The following is a 26,605-nucleotide window of genomic DNA, read 5'->3' on the forward strand; positions in this document are numbered from 1 at the left end:
TTGCGTAATGGATTGGGCTACATTCACGACCTAAGGCAGAGCAGGAACCATACCGAGCTGTGACATAATCAGAAAAAATGCTTTCCATGATGCATCTGTAAAAGTTGGTGAGAGTTGTAGCTGACATGCCAAATTTCCTTAGCCTCCTGAGAACGTAGGCGATGGTGGGCCTTCTTAACTATAACGTCGGCATGGTGGGGGACCAGGACAGGTTGTTGGTGACCTGGACATCTAAAAACTTGAAGCTCTCGACGCTTTCTACTTCGTCCCCGTTGATGTAGACAGGGGCATGTTCTCTTTTAAGCTTCCTGATGACAATCTCTTTTGTTTTGTTGACACTGAGGGAGAGATTATTTTTCCTGCACCAGTTCACCAGATTCTCTATCTCATTCTTGTACCCTGTCTCATCATTGTTTGAGATTTGGCCCACTACAGTGGTGTCATCAGCAAACTTGAAAATCAAATTGGAGGGGAGGGACTCACCTGACTTTAACCTGGTGTTGAGAGACTTCTTACTGTGCCCACCCCAGTCCAATGCCGGCATCTCCACATCATAGAATCAAAGTTACCTGCCTGGCTTGAGTAATGGTTCAATTTGCCCACTTTAGTCAATGTCAACACCAAGTCAATAAAAAAAAACTTTCCCAAGCATCTCATTCTAAACAGCTGTATCAAAGTTTATTATTATACACTTTAAAACGAAAGAAAATAGAACCTATGTGTGGAAATAAGGGTATCTGCAACTGCTAAAGCCACCTGTTGCCACGTTGGGGAATTGTGGCACGGCCATTTCTGGCCTTGCTGTCGGAGATGGGGTTAACTCAAGAAATAACATTTCTTTAATAAGAAAAAGCAGGTGTTCCTTTAAAATTGGCAGCGGATAGAAATAGTCAACTGAAAGCATCTGTTTCTAACTAAATAAAAATAACAACAGTCCTGAAGGCAAAATAATTGATCCAATAAAAACTGTAGTCTTGGCCTGTATGCGACTGCATATGAGAATATGATTAAAGCCTTGGGGCAAACTATCTGGTCTTCAATCTAAAAGCAGCTGGACCCAAAGCCTGGCACAATTCCACAGCCAGAAACTATGCAGCCACTTGCAAAAAAAAACAGATGCTGCCATTTGTGCAAGAATTGGAATGCAAAATCTGTGCAAGGAAGCTATCATTAAGAACGGCTTAGACTTGATCAACATGCTGGATGCTTCATAAATATCACAATACAACGGAATATCTCATGGAGGGTATGGTGGGGTCAGGAGTGATGGGGGTGGGGGAGCGATGGTAGAAATAAATACTCTCAGTTCATTTCTGTGCCAGCAACAACATTAAGATAATAGGAAATTTCCTCTGCTGTTTCAAGCAAAATAGCAAATCCGGTGTTTTTGCAATACTGCACACAGGGAACTTTCCACTTTCTTTGGAATGTCACTAACGGGGACTGGAAGACAAATGACCTACTTTGCACATTATCCTGAACTTGCAGTCCACCATCCAATAAGGGTTTATCCAAACAATTCACTCTCAGGATGGCTTTGCAAACCACGTCAACTCTCCCAAACCTAGTCTGACAGAATATTAAATTCGACAGCACAGAGGAAGGCCATTTGGCCCACTGCATCTACATCAGTGCCATGATAATGGGTGGCACAATGGTTAGCGCTGCTGCCTCACAGTGCAGGGGACCTGGGTTTGATTCATGGCTTGGATCACTATCTGTGTTTGCGTGGGGTTTCCTCCCACAGTCCGAAAGATGTGCTGGTTAGGTGCATTGGCCATGTTAAATTCTCCCCCACTGTACCCGAACAGGTGCCGGAGTGTGGCGACTAGCTGATTTTCACAGTAGCTTCATTACTATGTGAACATAAGCCTACTTGTGACTAGTAAATAAACTTTACTTTAAATCCGTTCGCCCGTCCTTCCTTCATTTCTTTGCCTCCCAAAATTATCCATTTATCTTTTAAAAGTTATTATGCATGCTGCTTCCACTACTGTTTGACAGAGCATTCCATTCATATCGATCCTCAGAGTAAAAATCATTCTCCCAATCCATCTCTTTATCCTCCTGGTGGTCATTAATGTATGGCCTCCAGTTACTGACTGACCAACTCACAGGAACATTTTCTCATTTACCTCATCAAAACCCCTTACAATCTTGAACACCTTGATCAGACTCACTCTCATTGTTCAAATGATAAAAGCCTCTCGTTTTCCAGTGTCTTCCCCAAATTAAAGATTTGATTGATTTATTATTGTCGCATGTATTAACATACCGCGAAAAATATTGCTTCTTGCAAGCTATACAGACAAGGCATACCATTCATAGAGAAGGAAAAGAGAGCGTGCAGAATGTAGTGTTACAATCATAGCTGGCGTGTAGAGAAAGATCAACTTCGTGCGAGGTAGGTCCATTCAAAAGCCTGACAGCAGCAGGGACGAAGCTGTTCTTGAGTCGGTTGGTACGTAACCTCAGACTTTTGTATGTTTTTCCCGGCGAAAGGTGGTGGAAGGGAACATGTATCCCTGACATCATCTTTGTGAACTTCTTTTCCATGCTCTCCATGGGCCATGAAATCCTTCCGAAAGTAAGATGTTCAAAAACTGGCCACAATACTCTAACTGATTTGTATCAGTTCAGTGTTACCACATTTCTTTCCAAATACCGACACCAGCTACAAAAATAATAGGCAGAACTTTCCCATCTTGCCTGCCCGCCACAGGAATCACAGTGGGTGGGACATGGACCATACCAAGGTCCACTGACCTTGGATGGGATTTTCCTGTCTTGGGGCAAGTGAGGCTGGAAAACTCTGCCCAATTTGATTTTTAAAAGCATGTTCTCCCACTTGTAAAGGTTTGAGTATCTGAATCATAGAATCCCTACAGTGCAGAAAGAGGCCACTTGGGCCATTGAGTCTGCACTGACAACAATCCCAACTAGCCCCTATCCCTGTAACCCCACATATTAATCCTGCTAATGCCTCTAATCTACTCATCCCAGGACACGAAGGGGCAATTTAGTATGGCCAATGCACCAAACTCTAACCTGCACATCTTAGAACTCAAAGGCTCTTTGATCTTCTGCCATTCTAAAAGATTCACCATTTAATCAACATGTCCTTTCCTTGCTCTCTCCACCCTGCCCCCAAAATGCATCATTTCCAGAAATCTGTTAACTACTTGCACAATTAAACAAGGTATCGTCCTGTATAGCCCTTTAAATCTTTATAAGAAATCATGTGCCAGAAAATGGCAGTTTTATATCAGGAGGGCCCATCTCATCTGAAGTGCACTGGTTAGGGCAATCTGCCAAATTGCACTTCCTTCTCAAAAGGAAAATCAAAACTGCAGTGCTTAGGAAAGGTACATTGAGCATTCCACATTCTTGGTTTACAATACTTAATGAACAAAACACATTTATTTGTAAAATAAAGATTGCAACACCCTTTAATGTTATCTTTGGCTTTACGCCTGCGGATAGCGAGGAAGGAAAACACACCCCACCAATATACAAGTTGCTGCTTGTACGCTGGAGAATCAGTATCAGTGCTGGAGGGAAACCTCTTGTGCAACAATTATTTGCATTTTTCTTAAGGTGCCTCTTGCATAATGCAATGTTCTGAGAAAAGTTGAGTAGTAATTGGAGTTGGAAGAGTTGCATGAATGCATGGTCAGAAATATAGGTTGTGAGGGAGATTTTAGAAGGAAAATAACATGGCAAAGAGGTTTAAGGAAGCAGGTCCCAGACAGAGGAGGCAAGGTGACTGATGGTTTTGTGGAGAAGTGGCGGAAGAGAGAAGATACACAGGAGGAGTTATTGATCCACATGGCCATGTACTGGGACCATGGCTAGAGAATAGGTGTTGGTGAAGAGTAGTGCAGAACTGGACAGGGATTTTCAACAATAACAGAAGCTGGTGAGTGGAATTGGGATTAGTGCCACAGAGTTTTGAATGAGGATGGGGCTGAGGAGGCTACAGCAGAAGGCACTGTAGAAGTCTCTTTAGTGAGGAGAGCAACGTGTAAGCAGTGAGACTTGAGCAATGAGAGCTGGCGTCGCTGTAGTTTATGACTCCCAGGGAGAAAGGTCCTGTGGGAAGGAGAAAGGGGGACAGTAGGATTATGTGTACTTGTACGTCCAAGGCCCATATAGCAGAGCCTGGTTTGCAGTCATCTTAGAGTCCACTTTGACACTGACCAAAGCCTTGCGGCATTAGGCCTGCGTGCTTGCTCGTGTGCAATGGTGACTCCATGTTAAAAGAACTCACACGCTGGCAACTTTCACCTTTTAAAATGAAGTACCGGACCCCGAACATCAGGACCCTCACAGGCAACCCCAACTGCCACAGACCAGAATGGTGTCCTGCTATTGTTGCTTATGAGCTCAAGCACATTGACACGGAACACCCCAACTGCATCACCAGGAGCCATGGATTGACAGCAAAACGATTGCATGGCAACTCGAGCACCCCATCCACGTGCTCCTCCCTGCCCCATCTGTGACAGAGACTATAAGTCATGGAATCCCTAAAATGCAGAAGGGGGCCATTTAGCCCATTGAGGGTACACTGATCACAATCCCACCCAGGCCACACTCCCTCCACACAACCTATTTACCCTAGCTAGTCCCCTTGACACAAAGGGACAATTTAGCACAGCCAATGCGCCTAACCCGCACGTCTTTGGAGCGTGGGAGGAAACCGGAGCACCAGGAAGAAACCGATGCAGACATGGGGAGAATGTGCAGACTCAGAACAGACAGTGACTCAAGGCTGGAACTGAACCCGGGTCCCTGATGCCGTGAGGCAGCAGTGCTAAACTCTGTGCTGTCCCAACGAGGTCATTTATTGGACTCCTCAGTCACCTGAGAACTCATTTCAGCGTGGAAGCAAATCATCCTCGATTCTACAGGACTGCCTAAGAAGACAAGTCACATCCTACAGTAGTAGAATTATGGAACCAATTCAAGCAGTTTCAACTTATTTTTATATTAATTTTCTTTGTGAATATGCCAAGGAATCACAAAACAATAATTTCCCCAATTAAAAATTAAATGTTGCTTGTCTATGTACCAGAATATCTACCATCGCACATTAAAATGAAATGCAAGGCATGTGTGTGAAAGTTAAATTTTGCTTTCCAAACGCAACTCTGGGTGCTCCTTTGATTTATACCGTAAACACACTGCAAAGTAAGCTCCTTGAATTGTCAGAGGGGGAAATACTGGCAGGCTTGTGAGCATTTTTCCAGATTTTCTTAACATATATAATCCCATCCAAAGCAAACAGAATTCTTATAAGCCAAAACAAACCTGGAGCAAACGCTCTGCAGAGGTGGAAGGGACAATGCGACACAATAGATTAATCTGTCTCCACACTCATAATGCAGACGGGCGATGCCACTTGCACACAAAGAAGCTAGTGAAAGACAAGTCTGGTAACAATTACCAGCAGTTGATCTGGAAAAGTAACATGGTGTTTGCCTCCAAAATTGCTCAAGTATTTAGTGCATCAACTGCCGCAACTGAGTCAACATTTTGTTTTAATAACCCATTTCATCAATTCATTTTTATGTTAAACTGATTCTAGCTAAAAGTCCCAACGTCACTAGTTCCAACATTACCTCCCGACTTATTATTTCTTCACTCGGAGTACAGTAGTAAGTGAAATTTGCACCTTGGAAACTCCCATCTCTATTCTACAATGTAAGTAGTCTCACAACACCAGGTTAAAGTCCAGCAGGTTTATCTGGTAGCACGAGTTTTCGGGGCATTACCTCTTCATCAGGTGACTCAGGGACAATGCTCCAAAAGCTTGTGCTACCAAATAAACCTGTTGGACTTTAACCTGGTGTTGAGAGACTTCTTACTGTGCCTACCCCAGTCCAACTCCACATCATAGTCCACAATTTGAAATGCAATTTCTATATGCCAATTTGCCAAGTCCATAATCTAATCTGTGCCACCTAGCAGAGGTCAGCTATTTACCCACAGGGAAACATGTTACCAAGAAACTTGTGAATACAAATCCTGGCAATATGGCCATAGAATAGCACTGCCGATCCCTCAGGCACAGGTGATGCACAGGCCACAGTAGACAGAGGAGCAAAGAAGGAAGTAAATGTTATTTTTAATAAAGAAAAGCAGAAGATAAGCAGGCAACAAAAGAGAAAGTTTGCGTAGGCCGACTACCTCAAACATTTGAAAGGCTATCTTAGAGGAAGATCGTAAATATCTGAAAGCACAAATGCAGAAAACTAAATTTAATTGAGAGAACAGGGCAAGATTTTTCACAGACACAAGCAGTTTTACATCTTTCTTTTTTTATTAATTCATGGAAAGTGGGCGTTGCTGGCTCAGCCAGCATTTATTGCCGATCCCTGAGGGTATTTTAAGAGACAACGACATTCCTGTGGATGTGAAGTCATGTGTAGGCCAAACCAGGTAAGGACAGCAGATTTTCTTCCCTAAAGAACTATAGTGAACCAGATGGGTTTTTAAACAACAAGTGGTAATGGTTTCATGGTGTTCAGATTTTTATTTAATTCAAATTTCACCATCTGCCGTGGTGGGATTCAAACCTAGGTCTCCAGAGCATTACCCTGAATCTCTGGATTATAAGTCCAGTCACAATATCACTATGCCACAGCCTCCCCAGAGCTGGAACAGCTTGGAAACTGACAAAGAGCGAAAGCTGCCAGGAGCTATAGACCACCACAGATCACTAAACATGAAGCCCATGCCTGAGCATGGTTATCCATAATCATGAGGTACTTAGTTTGAGGGTCACCAGGCTGAATGCTAATGGAAGGGCCCCAAGAAATCTCATGCCTTGCAGAACATCAGTAAAACAGAGGAGAAACAGTGTGAATTCCTAAGAGTTGTGGCACACGGTGATTTAGTCGCAGGAGAAGTGAAGGAACCCTTAAGACCTTGGAAAGTACAGAGGAACTCTTGGGTATAAATAACAATACAGTTGAGGCTTTCAAGCTTAAACAGCAAGTGTTTATGAAATATAGTATTATGTTAGTTGTACTTGTTTTACTTCTTGCATTTGTTTAAAAGTAAAACCATAGACCACCCTTTGAGTGAAAGCATTTTTCCTCACATCCCTGCTAAATCTCCTGCCCCTTACCTTAAATCCACACCCCCAGTCACTGATCCCTCCATCAAGGGAAAAGTTGCTTCCTGTCTACTCTCTCGGTGCCCTTCTTATTGTATACAGTTCATGTGAAACCTTATGGCATACTTTTTTCAGTTAATAACTGGAACTAAGTTAATTATCACCCCTCGAAAACATGACAATCACTTACACTTCTGTCTTTCAGTTCACTCCTCATAAATTAGAATGCTAATTATGTTAAAAGGGAATGAGACACAATGTGGTGATGCAGCTTGTGAATGAAGATCAGGAAGCAAGACACCATAAATCATCGTCACACCAAGGAGAAGGATCAATTAATACATGGAATTATTTAAATGACTGTTTTCCTTTATGCAACTGCAGTGGGGTGGATCCTCATGATGTTCCAACTGTTATGGGTGTAGGAAGACCTCATGAATCAACTAGTCTTTCCATCCCCATCACTTTCAAATGTTCATGTCACTGCAACCTCTTTGAAAAGGTACATAATTTTATATACACCACTTTGGTATCACAAGTTAACCAATGACAGTCCATATATATAGTGTGGGATAGCATGAGTACTCTGCAAGTAACTTTTTTAAGTTGAGACCTCATTAACATAACCATTTGTTGGCAACACAAGAACCAGGGATGAAATAAAAATAAATTGAGGATCAGTTTTCTTTTTTTTGGGACCAATTCAGCTGTTGGCAAAAGCAGGCAGTTTTCTTTTACTTCCTATACCTTTTTGAGAAACTATGTTTTTTCTTAAAACTCAGTCAAGGCATGTGGGCTTTGCTGGCTATGCCAGCATTTTTGTTGTCCATTCCAACTGCCCCTTGAGGAGGTGGTGATGAGCCACCTTCTTCAACTGCTGCAGTCCATGTGGTGTTGATATACCCACAGTGCTGTTAGGGAGGGAATTCCAGGATTTTGACCTAGTGACAATAAAGAAACGACGATACATTTCCAAGGCAGAGTGGCTTGGAAGGAAACCTCTAGGTGGCTGTGTTCCCATGTAACTGCTTCATACATCCAGCGTTTCAGTCTATGGGAGCTATGCACGCAATCTGTGTACAACAGCTAATTTATTACATTTTTGGCTCATTTCAACCTGGGCAGTTAATCATTTCAGTTGTTCATCCGTTAAAGACTCCATGGGCAGAATTCTCCCCTCCCGCCTGCCATAGGAATCGTAGCAGTCAGGACACAACACTCCATTGACCTCAGGCGGGATTTTCCAGGTTTGGGGTGAGCATGGCTAGGAAACCCCACCCCATATTTTGCCGTGGACTGCTATTTTAAAGGCTTTAATTCAAATAGTTATCCAGAGAGGTACCACGCACTAAGTTAAAATGTCAAACAGGTTGACAAAAACCTGCACTAATTGTTAAAAGGAATTACTACCTTCGCTCCATAATTTTTTTCTATTTTTTTTCTATTCATTCATTGGATGTGAGAGTCACATGTAAGGTCAGCATTTATTGCTCATTCTTAACTGCCCCAGAGTCAATGATGGTGAGTCACCTTCCTGAACCACTGCAGTCCATGTGGAGTAAGTGCTTTCAGTGATGGAGTTGCAGGGGTTTGACTCAATGACAGTGAAGGCACAGCAAAATGATTCCAAGTCAGGGTGATGTGAGTCTTGAAGGTAGTGGAGGTGGTGTTTCCATGCGCCTGCTACACAAGTTTTATTAAATAGTAAAGATCACAGGTTTAGAAGGTGCCATCAAAGGAGCCTTGGCAATTGCTAAGGTGCATCTTTGTAGATGGCCTAAGCTGTTTTGGATGCATATGGAGCTTCTTGAGCTGCATTCATCCAAGTAACTGGTGAGTATTCCATTCCTGGTCTGTGTCTTGTAAATGGTGGACAGACTTTGAGGAATCTGGAGGCAAGTTGTTCGCTGAAGAATTCCTAGCCTTGGACCCATTCTTGTGGTCACGATATTGAACTGGCTGGCCCAGTTCAGTTTCTGTTGTACACACTAGTATTCTGATGCACTCCAATGTAAGTACAACACACTCAATCTCTTACTCAGCAGTATAAGGGCAAACAGGGAATAATTCACAGAACATCTTTTCACCTATCTTCTCAGCTAAAGGTGACAAACAGTTCCGCGTCAAATTTCCTTCGATGTGTGTTTCAGAGTTGTTTATTTAAAGACTGCTTGCTAAGTATCATAATTTTAAAATCTGACCTCGAAAATGCAATCTCTCTTTTTTGGGGCCCATATCAGACTTGATATTTTCCGTCCGCTCTCGCCCCAAAACAGGGAAATCTGGCCCAAGGACCACCCCAACCCCCCCACCCCCACCAGTTGCCATTCCCGTGATGGGCGGGACAGGAAAACTCCCCTCGATGGCTTTAGGATAACAGTCCTCCCTCCCCCCTCTCTCACAGCTCAAAGAGTTTCCAAGGAAACTCAATTTTGGCTGCCTCAGAGGACATTAGGCCAACACGACTAAACTCGATAATACAGCCAGAATATGACAAGCTCACCACAGTATTTTACAAGAATAACTGATGTACAAGACAGAAATGTTCCACTGTACAGTGCTGATGCGTAGGAGAGGCATGTTGGAGGTTGGTGTTGAAGAGACAATTTTCTAAGTTCATGCGGCTAGCAGGGAGACAAGAGAAAAAAATTCAGATAATACTCAATACCTCACTACTCTTGTTTCTAAGAGAGAAACTCCAATCCAACAAAGCCCAACCTAACTAAGACTTGTTGCGCCTACAGGTACGCTTATTCTTACGGCACTCTTCACTGAATGGAACTGGGACATGTAGTAGACATATTACCCAGCAAATGTCACACACAAAATGGTCAGAAGATCGTGAATGGCTAAAGAAAGAAATATAACTACAGGACGATATAGGGACCCATGGTGAGCTCTGGCGAAGGGTCATCCTGACTCGAAACACTGGCTCTATTCTCTCTCCACAGATGCTGTCAGACCCTCTGAGCTTGTCCAGCATTTTCTGTTTTTGTTTCAGATTCCAGTGTCTGCAGCATTCTGCCTTTTTGATAACTATATGTGCATAAACCTACTAACCACAAAGGCAGGCCCAAATGATGGAGGCTATCTGGTCCTTCACAATCATCTACTGGTTAAAACATCTGCTTCCCCTCAGCCCCTATTATTCATCTAATTGGCCCTTCAATAAGTGCTTCGGTAGCTTAGCCCACCAGAAGTCAAAAAGCAGAGTATTTGCTCCCAGCAATCTGTTTTGCATTTATGTTGGCAATGCTGTCAAAAGAATTCATTTATGTAGCAAGTTATCAGTGTGTGAAAATGTTCCGTTTGTTCAGGAGTGCCGTGATGATGGTGCTGTTGGCTGACAGAAGAATGCGAGCCAAAACATTGGCAGAGCTCCCTGCTCGACTCCAAATGGTGTCATGAGATTTTTAATGCCCATTTGAATAGATACATAGATTCATATCTCATCTGAAGAATTGTGCCTCTGACAAAGGAGCATACATATGACACTAAGATATCTGACCAGGTCAGAGATCATAGAATCACAACACTGCAGAAGGAAGTCATTCAGCCCATTGAGTCTGCAACGATCACAATTCTATCCAGGCCCTTTTCCCGTAACCCATGTATTTACCCTACTAATCCCTTGATACGAGGGTCAATTTAACATGGCCAATCCACCTAACCCACGCATCTTTGGACTGTGGGGGAAACCGGAGCACCCGGAGGAAACCCACACAGACACAGAGAGAATGTACAAACTCCACGCAGACAGCAACCCAAGGCCGGAATTGAATCCGGGCTCCTGGCGCTGTGAGGCAGCAGAACTAGCCACTGTGCCAGTAGTTATACATATCAGGTCCTGATGTGGGGCTCAAACCCACAACCTTCAGCCAGAGGTAAGAAAGTCAACAGCTGACCCAAGTTGCCATCAACTTTAAGTTTAATCTACTGCGGGACTGTAAACTGCAGACAGACGTTCACTTCGCTCCGCTGCTCCATAATCTGGGCTGATTTCATGGTTACATTAGATTATGGAAAACTGTTGCTCAATAGGCTATATGTTCACCTTCAAAGTATTAAATCCTTAAAAACAATACCTTAGGAGAAGTGCCCATAATCTGAAGGAGAAAGCGAATATGCAGACCATGCCTGTGTAAGATTTTCAACACAAAATAAAACTGAAGTGAAACCTTGATCAAATTTACTCATATTTTGAAAAGTGAGAACTCTCAAAGAGATGTTTATTCATTTTCGCATGATTCCACCCCCACCCCTACCCCCGGCCCCGTCCCCCTACTCCGGCATGTGATCTGAAACCACTGCGGCTAACAAGAAAACCTAGACTATAAATAAACAGCAGGAAGCTTTGAAGTTGTTCCTATGTTGAAATTCAGACACAAGAGGAAAATATTCAGCTGAGCAAAGTAAAGACTGCAGTTTCCTTCCAAGCATGAAGGACGACCAAGGTCACAAGAAAGGTCTGTTAGACCCTTTTCACTCGAGAAACCACATGGAAATATTCCATTGGTGGAACCTTGTACTTTGTTAACTAAATTCCGAGTGGCCTTGGGTACTTTGCTGACAAAAAAAGTAACTACTACAAAACCACACTTTGCCTGATTCTTGATGGTAACATAAAAATCATTATGCACTGCAATTTTGGAAATTGCTGTGTAATATTTCCGTACGGGGAGCAGAGCTGGATACTGTGGGGAGGTCCGGTGGCATGGAGCCACAGAACAGTAGGACAGAGGCTCTTCCCTGCTGTTAACTGCATGGCAAGTTCCGATGTTAGTTATGTCATCCAGGGAAGCCACTGAGCAGATGTGAAGTGCTTGCTTCCTCACCGAGGACAAGACAAAAACACACGGTGCAAGTAGCCAATCGTGAGGAGGCTGGGAACAAGCTGACTTTATGTTTTGGTCAGGAGGCTGGGGTTACTCAACATTCTTGGTTATAGAACTGAGGGAAGTTTATTCACTGCTATTTGTCATCACGTAAAACCTTCGTCCTTTACCAACTCCAGATCAGGTGAAGTTTAAAGCTTATTTATCAGCGTCACAAGTGCGCTTATATTAACACTGCAATGAAGTTACTGCGAAAACCCCCCAGCCACCACACTCTGGCACCTGTTCGGGTACACTGAGGGAGTATTTAGCATGGCCAATGCACCTAACCAGCAGGTCTTTTGCATGAAGCATAACTGGACAGCATTTGAAAGTTATTAACTGTACTATCTTTTCATTTTTATTTTATTTATTATTGTCACAAGGAGGCTTACATTAACACTGCAATGAAGTTACTGTGAAAATCTCTCTAGTCACCAGATTCCGTTCAGGTACACTGAGGGGGAATTTAGCATGGCCAATGCACCCAACCAGAACGTCTTTCGGACTGTTCAGTCGACTGCTCAGTGAGTTCAGTAGATTATCCCATTCCTCAGTAATGACAGCTTTTTTAAAAGCCCAAACAAGAAAAGATTGCCACAATCATCACCATTGCTATAAAGTAAAAAACCATGCTACACCTAACATTTCCCAAAGAATCCTTTTTATGTGCAGTTTTTGGATAGATGCTTAAACCTTTTCATCCAAGTGCAAACATTTATTGTATCCTTTGCTAAATGTTCCTGACTCCAAGATCCAAAAGCCAAGCAATAACTGACACACACTTTGGCATTTTCATTACTATGATTCCAGGTGCAACTGTTTTTTTTGTCAGAAATCCAACCCTAGTCCTGAATGGAAGAAGAAACAGGCTTTATAAATGTCCTCACACCTCTCCCATGTATGGCCTGATCTGTGTCTTGTAGATGGTTTCCAGTGTACAGCAGGTGCCTGGCAGAAATCCAGCGCTGGGAGACGCAAGCGGGGCACAAACGCTTGTGCAAACCCTACGAATCGGCCACCATGGGATTCTCCCAGCCCACTGTGCTAATTGTTTAGCACAGAGGGATGGGAGAATCATGGACAAGATTCCTGACATGTAATATTTACTTTCTGGTGACAGAAAGGTTGATTAGCAGTCTTCAAAAAGCACTTAACACTTCTAATTATACGACTTGATTTCTCAATGCAATTTTAATAGGAAATTATAGCAAATCAGGAGGTTGAGGCAAAATGCCATTTTCGCGAACCATTGAAGGAAGTGAAACTTTGGGATATTCATTTACCTGCACTCCTCACCTGAAGTTGCTATACCATTTACCTATAAATAACAGCATGCAACGACAATAATCTCTCCCTCAATGTCAACTAAACAAAGGAGATTGTCATCAACTTCAGAAAGCGAAGTGGAGAACATGTCCCTGCCTACATCAACTGGGACAAAATAAAAATGGTCAAAAGCTTCAAGTTTTTAGGCGTCCAGATCACCAACAACTGTCCTGGTTCCCCCATGTTTACACTATAGTTAAGAAAGTCCACCAACTTACTCAGAAGACTAAGGAAATCTGGCATGTCTGCTACGACTCTCACCAACTCTTACAGATAAAACACAGAAAGCGTTCTTTCTGGTTGTATCACAGCTTGCTATGGCTCCTGCTCTGCCCAAGACTGCAAGGAACTACAAAAGATCATGAATGTAGCCCAATCCTTCGCTCAAACTGGCCTCTCATCCATTGACTCTGTCTACACTTCCTTTGCCTTGGAAAAGCAGCTAGCATAATTAAGGGCCCCACGCACCAAGGACATTCTCGCTTTCACCTTCTTCCATCGGGAAAAACAAACAAAAGCCTGCGGTCACATAACAACTGGCTCAAGAGCAGCTTCTTCACGGCTGCCATCAGACTTTTGAATGGACCTACCTTGCACTAAGGTGATCTTTCTCTACACCCTAGCTATGACTGTAACACTACATTCTGCATCCTCTCCTTTCCTTCTCTATGGACAGTATGACACGAAGATGAATGGAAAAGAAAAATTGCGCGGAGGGTGTGGAAAGTCTGCAGTGGGATCTGGATAGGCTGAGCGAGTGGGCGAGGACCTGGCAGATGGAGTATAATGTTAGCAAGTGTGAGGTTATCCACTTTGGCAGAAATAATAGCAGGAGGGATTACTATTTAAAGGGCAAAAAGCTGCAGCATGCTACGGTGCAGAGGGACCTGGGGGTCCTTGTGCATGAGTCGCAAAAACCCAGTCTGCAGGTGCAGCAGGTGATCAAGAAGGCGAATGGGATGCTGACCTTCATAGCGAGGGGGATAGAATATAAAAGCAGGGAGGTCTTGCTGCAACTGTACAGGGTACTGGTGAGGCCGCAGCTGGAGTACTGTGTGCAGTTTTGGTCGCCGCACTTGCGCAAGGATATTTTGGCCTTGGAAGGAGTGCAGAGGAGGTTCACTAGGCTGATACCGGAGATGAGGGGGTTGGACTACGAAGAGAGACTAAATGGACTGGGTCTGTACTCGCTGGAGTTTAGAAGGATGAGGGGGGATCTTATAGAGACATATAAGATAATGACAGGGATGGATAGGGTAGAGGTAGAGAGATTCCTTCCGCTTAGAAAGGATAGCAGGACTAGAGGGCACAGCCTCAAGATAAGGGGGGGGTGCAGTTTAGATCGGAGTTGAGGGTGGTGAATCTCTGGAATTCTCTGCCCGTTGAAGTGGTGGAGGTTACCTCACTAAATATATTTAAATCACGGGTAGATAGGTTTTTGACAGACAAGGGAATTAAGGGTTATGGGGTGAAAGCAGGAAAGTGGAACTGATCCACTTCAGATCAGCCATGATATTACTGAATGGCGGGGCAGGCTTGAAGAGCTAGATGGCCTACTCCTGCTCCTATTTCTTATGTTCTTAGTATGCTTTGTCTGTATAGCATGCAAGAAACAATACTTTTCACTGTATACTAATATGTGTGACAATAATAAATCAAATCAAATAAAATCAAGTACCACTGACATTAGAATTATTTCAACAGCGAATTCTGGTGCATCTGCTTTGATTCTATCATCCCAACACAAGTTAGGCTGATTTTAGAAATGTACACCTCAGCCTGCTAGGCTTTGCTGATGAACGCATTACCTGAACATGCGGCAATAAGTACAAAGCAGAGAAGTTAAAAGTTCAATCTTTGATTGGCACCGAGTTAGCCTTAGCACCCCGGGGCTACAGAGAGGAAAACCAACCAGAGCTGGAGCTCCCGACCTCTTGTCAGGCAATCTCAGCTGGAAAATGTGTATGCAGATCTCAGGTAAGGGCAGTTTGGGACTTGCTACACTATCGTTATGTGGAGGGCATCACAGCCAACATTGGAATAACCACTTGGTTGGATTGGCAGAGCTAATCCCCAGCACGAGAGTAACATTGTCAGGAGGCACAGTGAGGGCACGATTTATTTCTGCAAATAGTAGATATGTCATGGTTTTGAACAGATGTTCAAAAATAACTCCAGTTGGCTGAGAATACTACTGAATAATAGTGAATTTTCACAAAATTATTTCTTTACAGTACAACTTTGTTAAACTGACATTAACAAAAGCCAGATTTGTTTCCACTCAAGAGGGAGAAAAATAAGTGCTAATTCTCGACAGCATTTTTGGTGGTTTTAAATCTAGCTTACTCAGCCTGGGAAAGCAATCCTGCTGCTCCAGTTCAATTAACTCAACAGAGTCAGCAGATAAATCAAGTTCCAAATTCCAGCACCTTCCTCTAGATAGATTTTATTTATCCACAGGACTTTGAGAAAATAGTAGCAGAGTGGCCAATGTTCAAATTCTACAAAGGCAGCCAAATCATTTTTAACCTCTATTAGAATCATGGAATTCTTACAGGGCAGAAGGAGGCCATTCAGCCCATTGAGTCTGCACCAACAGCAATCCCACCCAGGCCCAATCCCCATAACCCCACGTATTTATCCTGCTCATCCCCCTGAAACTAAAGGGCAATTTAGCATGGCCAACCAAGCTAGCCCGCACATCTTTGGAGAGTAGGGGGAAACTGAAGCACCCAGAGGAAATCCATGCATTCACAGGGAGAACTTTGATTTGATTTATTATTGTCACATGTATTAATATACAGTGAAAAGTATTGCTTCTTGCTTGCTATACAGACAAAGCATACTATTCATAGAGAAGGAAACGAGAGAGTGCAGAACGTAGTGTTACAATAGGTAGGGTGTAGAGAAAGATCAACTTAGTGTAAGGTAAGTCATTCAAAAGTCTGATGGCAGCAGGAAAGAAGCTGGTACATGACCTCAAACCTTTGTATCTTTTTCCCGATGGAAGAACGTGGAAGAGAGCGCATCTGGGGTGTGTGGGGTCCATAATTATGTTGGCTGCTTTGCCGAGGCAGCGAGAAATGTAGACAGAGTCAATGGATGGGAGGCTGGTTTGTGTGATGGATGGATGGGTGGAATGTGCAAACTCCAGAGTGAACGAAGGCTGGAGTTGAACACAGGTCCCTGGCACTGTGAGGCAGCAGTGCTAACCACTGTGCCACTGTGTCGCCCATTTATTCTTTGAATCACTGAATTTTATAAAGCAATTAATTGGCACTTTTCAGTTGACAAGTCACTCATAGCAATCGTGTGTTGCTTCTGTGGCTGCGCAATGGAATTATACTCTAAGCCTCTGATAGTGCCCAGGACTTGTGCACAGATCGAAAGGGTGGAAAATAAGGGCCTCTGCCAATTCTATTTCCAGGAGAGGCAGTAAAAAGGAGAGCATGTTATAATTAATAATTACTAAAATACCAGTTATTAATTCTTATTTGAAATACAGAGATTCTTATGAATCACAGCATATCCTTGGATCCACTGCACACATTATGAGGTTACTTGGAGACATAAATAATTTAAAGCTCTTTTTCTCCTCAAATGAAAAGATGGAACGTCAACGAAGTGATTTTTGTTTTCTATCCTAGCTCTTGCTCCCCCACAGCATCTTGCCAGTTCCACAGACACCCTCATCAAAGTGCTATTATTCATGTAAAAGCATGAATAGTGAGTGGTGCAGACCATTCAATCAAAAGGACTGTCACGAATGAATTAGACCCTGGCGTGCACACACACACACATTAGTCCAGCCCAATTACAACAATGCTAGTGCTGCCACAGCTAAATCAGCTCACTCAGCGCACACACAGTGGGCCAAGGTCTTTTACAATCTGTAAGTATCAGATACTCAATGAATAAATCTGCTGAGACAGCAGAGACATGAGAGTGCCCCTTTAAAAGGCACAAGAACAAGGAACTTTCATTCTGAAGAACAGCAACTGTATCCAGAAAAGCAACTCGGGATTGCCTTTTTAATAGGCGCAGAAATGGTACATAGGTCAGATGTCAGTTCCTGCAATTGGTCTCAGTATGAATGCAACTTGAAAATGTTAATTAAATGTGATTCAATGCCTTCAATGATGTTGCATTAGTGCACTAAGAAGGAACAGCTACACATATCCGACCTTGGGTTGAAGTGTCCATTTCCCTACCCCCATCCCAAGCAAATCAGGAAACAGGAATCTAAAAAAATGAAGAATGAATGATTCCCTTTTGGGACTCAACAGTGCACTTTTCTTGCAAAACATTCGGCAAACTTGAAAGTAGAAAACCTTGCAAATCCTCACTCTTTCTGTACCACAAAACTGAGCAATTCCCATCAGCAAAAACATCATCAGCAGCGGCAGATCATCCAAATTAAGTAGCATAAGTTTGCTTTTTTTCATTCTTGCCCCTCTCCTTACCTTCTCCAGGTCTCCTTCTTTCTCGGTGTCACATTCTACTCCACTTTCATCTTCCAGGAATGGATTGGTAGATGGTGGCGCTGCCTCAGGCTTTTTCTGTCAACAGGGGATGGAGAGTAATCGGTCATTATACAAAAACATACTCTAGCGGCAGGGCTGGGGGTGAGGTGGGGTGGGGTGGGTTGGGAGGGGGAATATTGCAACATTATATTATAGAATCATAATATATTTCAACCATAATGTACTTCAATCACATTATAGAATCATAGAATCGCTACAGTGCAGAAGATGCCACTCGGCCTAGCAAGTCTGCACCAACTCTCTTGCACAAGTATCTTAGCCATGCCTTCTCCCCGCCCTATTCCTGTAACCCCAGATATTTTCTATGGCAAAGCCACCTATATTTATATAAAGATATGCACAACTTAATACATATACATGACACTACTAATAAAAGGCTGCATTAATTTACAGCCACTGTATAGACTACCCCAACAAGTTAGAACGTAAACATAAAAAATTAAGTTCTACTTTTAGTTCTTGTTCTTTACTACTGTAGGAAGCCCCTGACAGCACTCTCAGATCCTTCTAATCCTTCATTTCTTTTAATTATTCAAACATATACCATAGCTGTGGGATGCCATGAGATTGTGAAAAGTGCTATATAGCGGACAGGGCCATGTCTATGGATATTGCTTATAGGGACTTTCAGAAGGCTCTCGATAAAGTCCCACATAAGAGGCTGTTAACTAAGGTAGAAGCCCACAGAATTGAGGGCAAATTACTGACATGGCTGTGAAACTGGTTGTGTGGCAGACTACAGAAAGTAGGGATAATGGATAGGTACTCAAATAAGTGGCATGTGACTAGTGTGTCCCACAAGGGTCAATGTTGGGGCCTCAATTGTTCACATTATTTACTAACGACTTGAATAATGGCATAGAAAGTCACATAACTAAATTTGCTGATGACACAAAGTTTGGTGACGGCATTGTGGACAATGTAGACGATATAAAATTAAAGAGATGTCGAACGGTTAGGTGAATGGACAACACTGTGGCAGATGGATTTCAATTTAAGCAAGTGTGAGGTTATTCATTTTGGACTGAAAAAGTATAGATTGATGAGTACTTCCTATGTGGCATAAAGTTAAATACACCAAATATCCAAAGGGACTTAAGGTGCATTGATCTTTAAAATGCCATGAACCGATACAGAAGAAAAATCAAGGCGGCTAATAGAATGCATGCCTTTATACGTTGAGGACTGGAAATAAAAGGACACAAAAGTTATGCTACAGTTATACAAAACCCTGGATGGACCACACTTGGAGTACTGAGAGCAGATCTGGAAGGATATATTGCCCATGGTAAGTTTACAAGCATGATACCTGAACTTTAGGGTTTAATTAAGAGGAGAGATTAGACAATTTAGACCTGTTTTCTCTAGAATTTAGAAGGCGAAGAGGGATCTGATCAAAGTCTTCAAAATACTAACAGGAAAAGATAAAGATAAAGATAAACTATTTCCACTGGTTGGAGATTCTAGAACTAGGGGGCACAGTCTAAAAATTAGAACCAGACTGCTTACTAGAGATGTTAGGAGCACTTCCATACACAAAGGATGGTGGGGATTTGGAACTCTCTTCCACAAATGGCAGCTGATGCTAGGTCAGTTGCCATCTTTAAATATGAGATAGATATATTTTTGTTAAGCAAAGGTATTAAGAGTTATGGGACAAAGGCAGCTCTATGGAGTTAGACCACAGATTAACCATGGTCTCATTGAATGGTGGAACAGGCTTGAAAGGCTGAATGGCCTATTCCTATTCCCATATAAATATAGGTTATTTTTCTTTTCACTTGAACTTTAAGCTCATTTAGTTTTGGGCAGTTTGCAGTTCCTTGACAAAGACAGACCATAAAGCTCAACATTAACATTTGCTTACTTGAATGGACAAAAGCCATCTTCTACGGTAACTGTAGAACACGTAGCTAAAATAGATTCACGATTACATTCTAATAACATTGCTCACTTGTAAAAACCAGGTCAACAGAACAGAGATTACTCTCCTGACATTTTACCTAAAATCCAGATCAACACTGAGTATAATGAAATGCTATAATTCTTTTGGTAATGGCATTAGTTACTGATAAGAATACCAGTCACTGCAATAACTAATGGCCCTGGGATATCACTCAGCAAAATTCTTTTAGCTGGGAGACCCTCAATGGAAATACCTGGTTTGAATGGTCACATATGAAACAAAGGATTTAGCTTTTAATTTGGAGACTAGTTTATTAAAACTATTATGGCACTGTTGAAGTCAAGGGTGTTTTAGGAATATTATTTCAACTGCCCATCTTCAACAGACCAAATTCTACGTAGTGCCCAAAAATAACCAACTTCCTTTACACTTGTTTCCGCAGGTTTTAACACTCAATTCTAAACTAAAACTTTTGCTACCCCAATTACATCGTGGAAAAATAAATATTTTGCATTATTAAGAAATCTAAACTGCAATATGCTTTCATAACAGTTAGGGGAATTTGTGCCCTCATTATTTGAAGTAAAATTAAGACAACATTTCCAAGTAAGAACATAGTCAAAATACTTTTAGTACCTTAATCTTTGCAGTCAAATCTGTAGTTATTTAGGTACTAAAATCAAACCAATCTCAGCATAAACAGGCAGGCAAAGTTATGGATATTTAATATTGAAAGTAACTGTTAATCATACATACAGCACTCCAGGGAGAAATGGTTGCACTAATTAAGCTGCATTCTATATATAAGGGTTTGGTCACAGTCCAGTACAAACACCTTTGAACCAAATGGTCAATGAATCTTTCTCACTAGCATTCATCTTTTATGCACGCAATATTGTAAAGTCTCATTGTGTTCAAAATTAAGTGATATTACACCTCCTATTATTCTAAATCACCCCATTCCCAGGAGCTTAAAGATGTGAAACTCATTACACAGTATTTACTGCATAGGAATAGCTCATTCAGTGCAATACTTCCATGTCGGTATTTATGCTTCGCAAGAGCCTCCTTACACTCTTCTTTACTGAACCACATCAACATATCCTTCCATTCCTTTCTTCCCCATGTGCTTTTCTAAGTTTCCCTTAGATGTGTCTCAGCGAGTCACCTCAGTTACTCCCTGTGGTGGCAAGATTCACATTATAATCACCCTCTGGGTTAAGGAATTTGTCTTGATTGGTGACTATTTTATATCTATGGTCTTTAATTACAGTCTTGCTTGCAAGTGGAAACATCCTCATTATACCCACTCCACCAAACTCTTTCATAATCTTAAACGCCTCTATCAAGTCACTCCCTCAATCTTCCTTTCTTCTGACAATAAATTGTTTTTAAAAACTGAAGTGTGCATTTCACGTCCCCTGACAAATGTTTTAGATGCAGTGACAACCTATACTATGCGCTGTGGTCCTTTTCCTGTAAGTTTCTCAATTAAAACCAACGGGTGGAATTTTCCCATCCCGCTCACCACGGGAATCGTAGCAGACGGAACATGGACCGTGCAAACGTCCATTGACCTTGGGCAGGGTTTTTCAGCCTCTGTATGGGATTTTCTGGCTGTGCCGCCCCACGTGTGCAATGGTGCATGGATAATCATATCCTTTACCCAATGCAATGAATTTAAGGAGACTGCAGGAACACTTCAAGCAAGGCTTTTAATGCAAAAAATGTGTATTGCATTAAACATGCATTGACATGGCAAAGCAATAATTCACTTGCTGCACACTTCCACTGCAGTAGCACACACATGACTCTTACCAATTTTTACAGATGAACCACAGAAAGCATTCTTTCTGGTTGTATCACAACTTGGTATGGCCCCTGCTCAGCTCAAAACCGCAAGAAACTACATAATGTCATGAAGGTAGCCCAATCCATCATGCAAACCACCCATCCATTGACTCTGTCTATACTTCCTGCTGCCTGGGAAATGCAGCCAGAATAATTAAGAATGCCACACACCACGGAGACTTTCTTCCGTCAGGAACATGATACAAAAGGCTGAGGTCATGTACCAAACGACTCAAGAACAGCTTCTTCCCTGCTGCCATTAGACTTTTGAATGGACCTACCTTGCATTAAGTTAATCTTTCGCTACACCCTAGCTACGACTTTAACACTACATTTCTGCATTCTCTCGTTTCCTTATCTATGAATGGTATGCTTTGGCTGTACAGCACGTTAAAAAAAAGTTCTTTTCAGCATATACTAATACATGCGACAATAAAAAATCAAATCAAATGAGCAAATTTGTGTACATCACACTGTTGTATTCAGTAATAAACATCTTTCCGAACTAAATAACGAACAAAATTGTTATAATGAAAGAACTATCAGCGACCATTTTAAAATCTCTACAAGTTGAAGCTGTACAGAGAAAGGCATTTACACAAATGCTGCATTTGGGCGGGTTACCCAATGGTACTACTTAACTGCAATTATGTAGGATAGCCTGGAATTCATATACTGGCCTGGAAACAAGTCATCGTAAGTTATGCAGCTTACAGCTGGCAATCCAAAGGATGCCTGCACCAGATAGAAACAACGAGTAATGGTTCATATACTTTTACGATCCTTTCTCACCTCCCTGCAGTACTTAAATGTGACAGTTTGGAAGTTAACTTGACAAAATTTCCAATTTTCAAAAGACTTTTTTCAGAAGTTGTTTTGGTAGTTAGTTAATCATTATTTTGTTAATATTGCAAATAGGTTGTATCTGTATTAAAAGCAATATTGTTGCCATGGATCGTCACACAGATGTTTTGTTAAACTAATAAAAATACACGGTCCTGGAAAACAGAACTATCACTCACTGGCAATGTACATTATGCTCAAACGTAAATTTAGACTTACAAGACCCAATACCACTGCCACACATTACTTGCTTAATCCATGACACAGTGAAACACAGTCACAGATATAGGTTTTACATTCCAAGCATGAAACAGCAGATGACTTTGTCCAAAAAAGTAATCCCTTTGGTTAAAAAAGACAGGTCAAATACTTGCCTGGAATCAAAAGTAAATAGATGCTAGACTACAAAATATTAATCAAAGGATTACCAATGAGCTTTTTTAAGTTTAAGTTCTAAATTTAAGTTTATTTATTAGTGTCACAAAGTAGGCTTATGTTAACACAGCAATGAAGTTACTGTGAAAATCCAATTCCTCGTATTTACTGCCATAGTTCCGTATTAGTCAAAAAAATGGAATGTGAAATTGGACATTAGAAGTTTAAAGTTTTAAAGTTTTTTTTTAGCGTCACAAGTAGGCTTACAATAACACTGCAATGAAGTTACTGTGAAAATCCCCTAGTTGTCACACTCCAGCACCTGTTCAGGTACTCGGAGGGAGAATTTAGCATAGCCAATGCACCTAACCAGCACATCTTTCAGACTTTGGAATCCAGAGCACCCTGAGGAAACCCACGCAGACATGGGGAAAATGTGCAGACTCCACACAGACTGACCCAAGCCAGGAATCGAACCTAGGACCCTTGCGCTGTGATGCAGCAGTCCTAACCACTGTGCCACCCCATGATGAATGAATGAAATATTGAAATAAAATCCAGTATGTAGATCATACATTTATGTATAATTGGGGAATGATTTAACTGTCTGTTCAGCACAAAAAAACTCATTAAAAATGCACCAGTTTTCATTATATTACGACATATATCTCGACATAAGCATTATTTCAGTTTTTAATTATGATGCAATGCATTCCCATTGTAAGCTGCTAGTAAACTGGATGGTCAACTAATATGTTTCTGCATAAACAAATTGTGATTTGTATTCTATCACTACAGGAAACTGTAGAATATTCACAGCTTATAGTTAAAGATGTAATTAATGTGGTTCCCAACCTTTTATATGTCATGGCACACCGCTGTAGTTTAAAAACATTTGAGACACGTCTCTTTTTTTTTCTGTCTGCTTTACTTATTGGGAACTCCATCTTTAAAGCCTCCCTCTCCTCTTGCCTGTTTTTTTTTAAACTCTCTGTCTCTCTTGCTTCCCCAAGGTTTTTGCATCCTTTCTGACGTTTGGCTTTTTGTACAGGTGCATGTCTTCAGCTCCAAGTCCTGTTGGTCATGCGTGTGGGCCTGGTCAAGATTAAAAAATCTAAATCTCGCATCTGAAGGCTCTATCTTAGCTAGTGCATGCACGGAAGGCCCAGGATTCACAGATCTTAGAGATGTCAACCACAGAACTGAAGACGAAGGTTAATTTTAGTTTAATTGCATGAATTTTGAATCATTTTCGCATTTGGAGGGTTTTCCTATTCCTCATTTTTACAAATTCAATAATTGATCCCGAAAAGCCATGGATCAGGAGGCTGAAGTTACAGCTGCTTTTACAGTTCCTGTTTTTGCATTGATACTAAAATGACAATAACCTAAGTCAAAGCGGCTGAGCATATCAAACCAGTCTTCCATCTCATAGTATTGTAGAATATTGTATCAACTTCCTTCCTGACCTTCATCCATCCTCCCTTTAGTTTGCAAGTTCTTTAACTGGTCTGTTTCCCCTGTGGTCAATCATAGAATCCATACAGTGCACAAGAGGCCATTCAGCCCATTAAGTCTGCATCGCCCCACCCTATCCCCTTAACCCCACATATTTCCCATGGCTAATCCCATCTAACCTACACATCTAGAGTAAGGAGCAATTTAGCATGGTCAATCCATGTAACCTGCACATCTTTTGACCTTGGGAGGAAATGGAACACCCGGATGAAACCCACGCAGACGTGTGTAGAATGTGTCACAGTCACCCAAGGCTGGAATCAAACCCGAGTTGTTGGTGCTGTGTGGCAGCAGTGCTAACCACTGTCCCATCACCCACCAGTAGACAGGCATAAATCCATTCCTTCACAGTACACAGCAAGACACTAAATAAAACCCAATGACAGAGCTCAATGTTTTTTGTGCCAATGCTCTATGAAGACAAAGGATCCATGCTATTTTCATAAATCCTTGCTTATGACATCACATGTGCATGCATACACTGTGTGGGCATTGAGTGAACCACCAATAAAACATATTAAACTTACAAGTTTATTTATTAGTCACATGTAAGTTTACATTAGCACTGCAATGAAGTTACTATGAAAATCCCATGTTGCCACACTCCGACACCTGTTCGGATACATGGAAGAAAAATTTAGCATGGGCAATGCACATAACCAGCAGGTCTTTTGGACTATGGGAAGAAACCGGAGGAAACCCACAGACATGGGGAGAATGTGCAGACTCTACACAGACAGTGACCCAAGCAGAAATCGAACTCAGGTCACTGGCGCTGTAAAGCAGCAGTGCGAACCACTGTGCCACTACGTTGCTTTTTTTGGGGTTAATAACTAGCTTTAGAATTGGTGAAAAATTCATGAAGTCTCTGTGACTCCATTAATCTCAACCAGCAATTAGCCAACACTGCAAATACAAACCAGGCTGAAGGTTGCTGCAACAATAAAACTGTAACCTTCCTCTCTTGAAATCCTTCATCGAATGAAGTGTCTGAACTTGAATCTCAAACTAAAAGAAGCTAGCTTCACCCACTTGTGTCCAGACCACCAAACATACCTCTCTACATTCCCATCTTGAACTATCCAATCCCTTTAGCAGTACACCTGATCTTGGAAAATAAACACTGGTGAAGTTTACTACATTGTTGACAGAGTCATGACCCCTGTTGGCAGTTTGACAAGGAGCAGGCTGTCTTAAAAAAAATCCACGCCTTAATTTTAGAGTGAAGGTAAACGGGGAAGAGGAGACGACTTTGAGCAATGTTTAACAAATAATTTTAATAAAAAAGAAAACCTTCTTCCTTTTCTCCCCCACATTACAACAATGACTGTACTTCACAGGCTGTAAAGCACTCAGGGGTGTAATCAAGATGTTATATAAATGCAAGTCTTGTTTTTTGCTTATACAAGAACTACAGGTGAATTTCTGTTGCATTCTGCGTACTGATTCCTCAGTGTGTACCAATGAGCGTTGATAATTGTCATCACTTATTGACAGCCAACATATGGAGATGCCAGCGTTGGACTGGGGTTTTCACAGTAAGAAATCTCACAACACCAGGTTAAAATCCAACAGATCTATTTGGAATCACCAGCTTTCAGAGCGCTGCTCCTTCCTCAGGTGAGTCCTCAGCACTCCAAAAGCTCCCGATTCCAAATAAACTTGCTGGACTTTAACCTGGGGTTGTGAGACTTCTCACAGTGACAGCCAACAGCATTGTACCAGAAGGGGTCAAGCTCTATGGGAAGAGTACAGCTTCGAGATTGAGGATTAGGCATGATCAAACTGAATGGGCCGAAAGGCCTACTCATGCTTCTATGAAATTAACATACAGCCAATAATTCAATTGTGTGCATCAGTTTAAGAATTAGTCTGGGGACAACCCCCCCTTCCTCCACAAGTCTGTAAAAACATTTAGCAGAGATGGAAAGGGGGAAGAGAAAACAAAGAAGCAGACAGCACCATTCTAGGCACAACACTACGGCGAAACATCAATTCCCTGATACTCTGAAGGAAAGGCTTGCATTTTAGTCGTGGCTTATCACAATTATCCAGAATACAGTGACTATTGCTGTGTGGGTAAACACAGCAGCCTTTTTGCAAACAGATAGATCCTGCACACAGCAAAGTGTTGAATGACCAATTAATGGTGAGGGGTTTTTCGGTGGTGTTGACTGAGGGAGGAATTTTGACTGCGGAACGGGAGAGTTTCCTGAGCTTTTTTGAACATTGTCTCTCTGAA

At 41.9% G+C, this 26,605-nt stretch overlaps 1 protein-coding gene across 1 annotated transcript in view; it reads right to left on the reverse strand.

The window, feature by feature from the left end:
• The window catches only part of vps53 (VPS53 subunit of GARP complex), a 276,635-nt gene that overhangs the window by 139,268 nt on the left and 110,762 nt on the right, over positions 1-26,605 (reverse strand). Inside the window, exon 12 of the mRNA XM_080210682.1 lies at positions 17,790-17,885. Within this exon, the coding sequence (XP_080066808.1) occupies positions 17,790-17,885 (96 nt within the window). The remainder of the gene's footprint in view (positions 1-17,789; positions 17,886-26,605) is intronic.

This window comes from Carcharhinus amblyrhynchos, chromosome 23, assembly GCF_965287045.1.
Source record: "Carcharhinus amblyrhynchos chromosome 23, sCarAmb.v2.hapA, whole genome shotgun sequence".
Classification (NCBI taxonomy): Eukaryota; Metazoa; Chordata; class Chondrichthyes; order Carcharhiniformes; family Carcharhinidae; genus Carcharhinus; species Carcharhinus amblyrhynchos.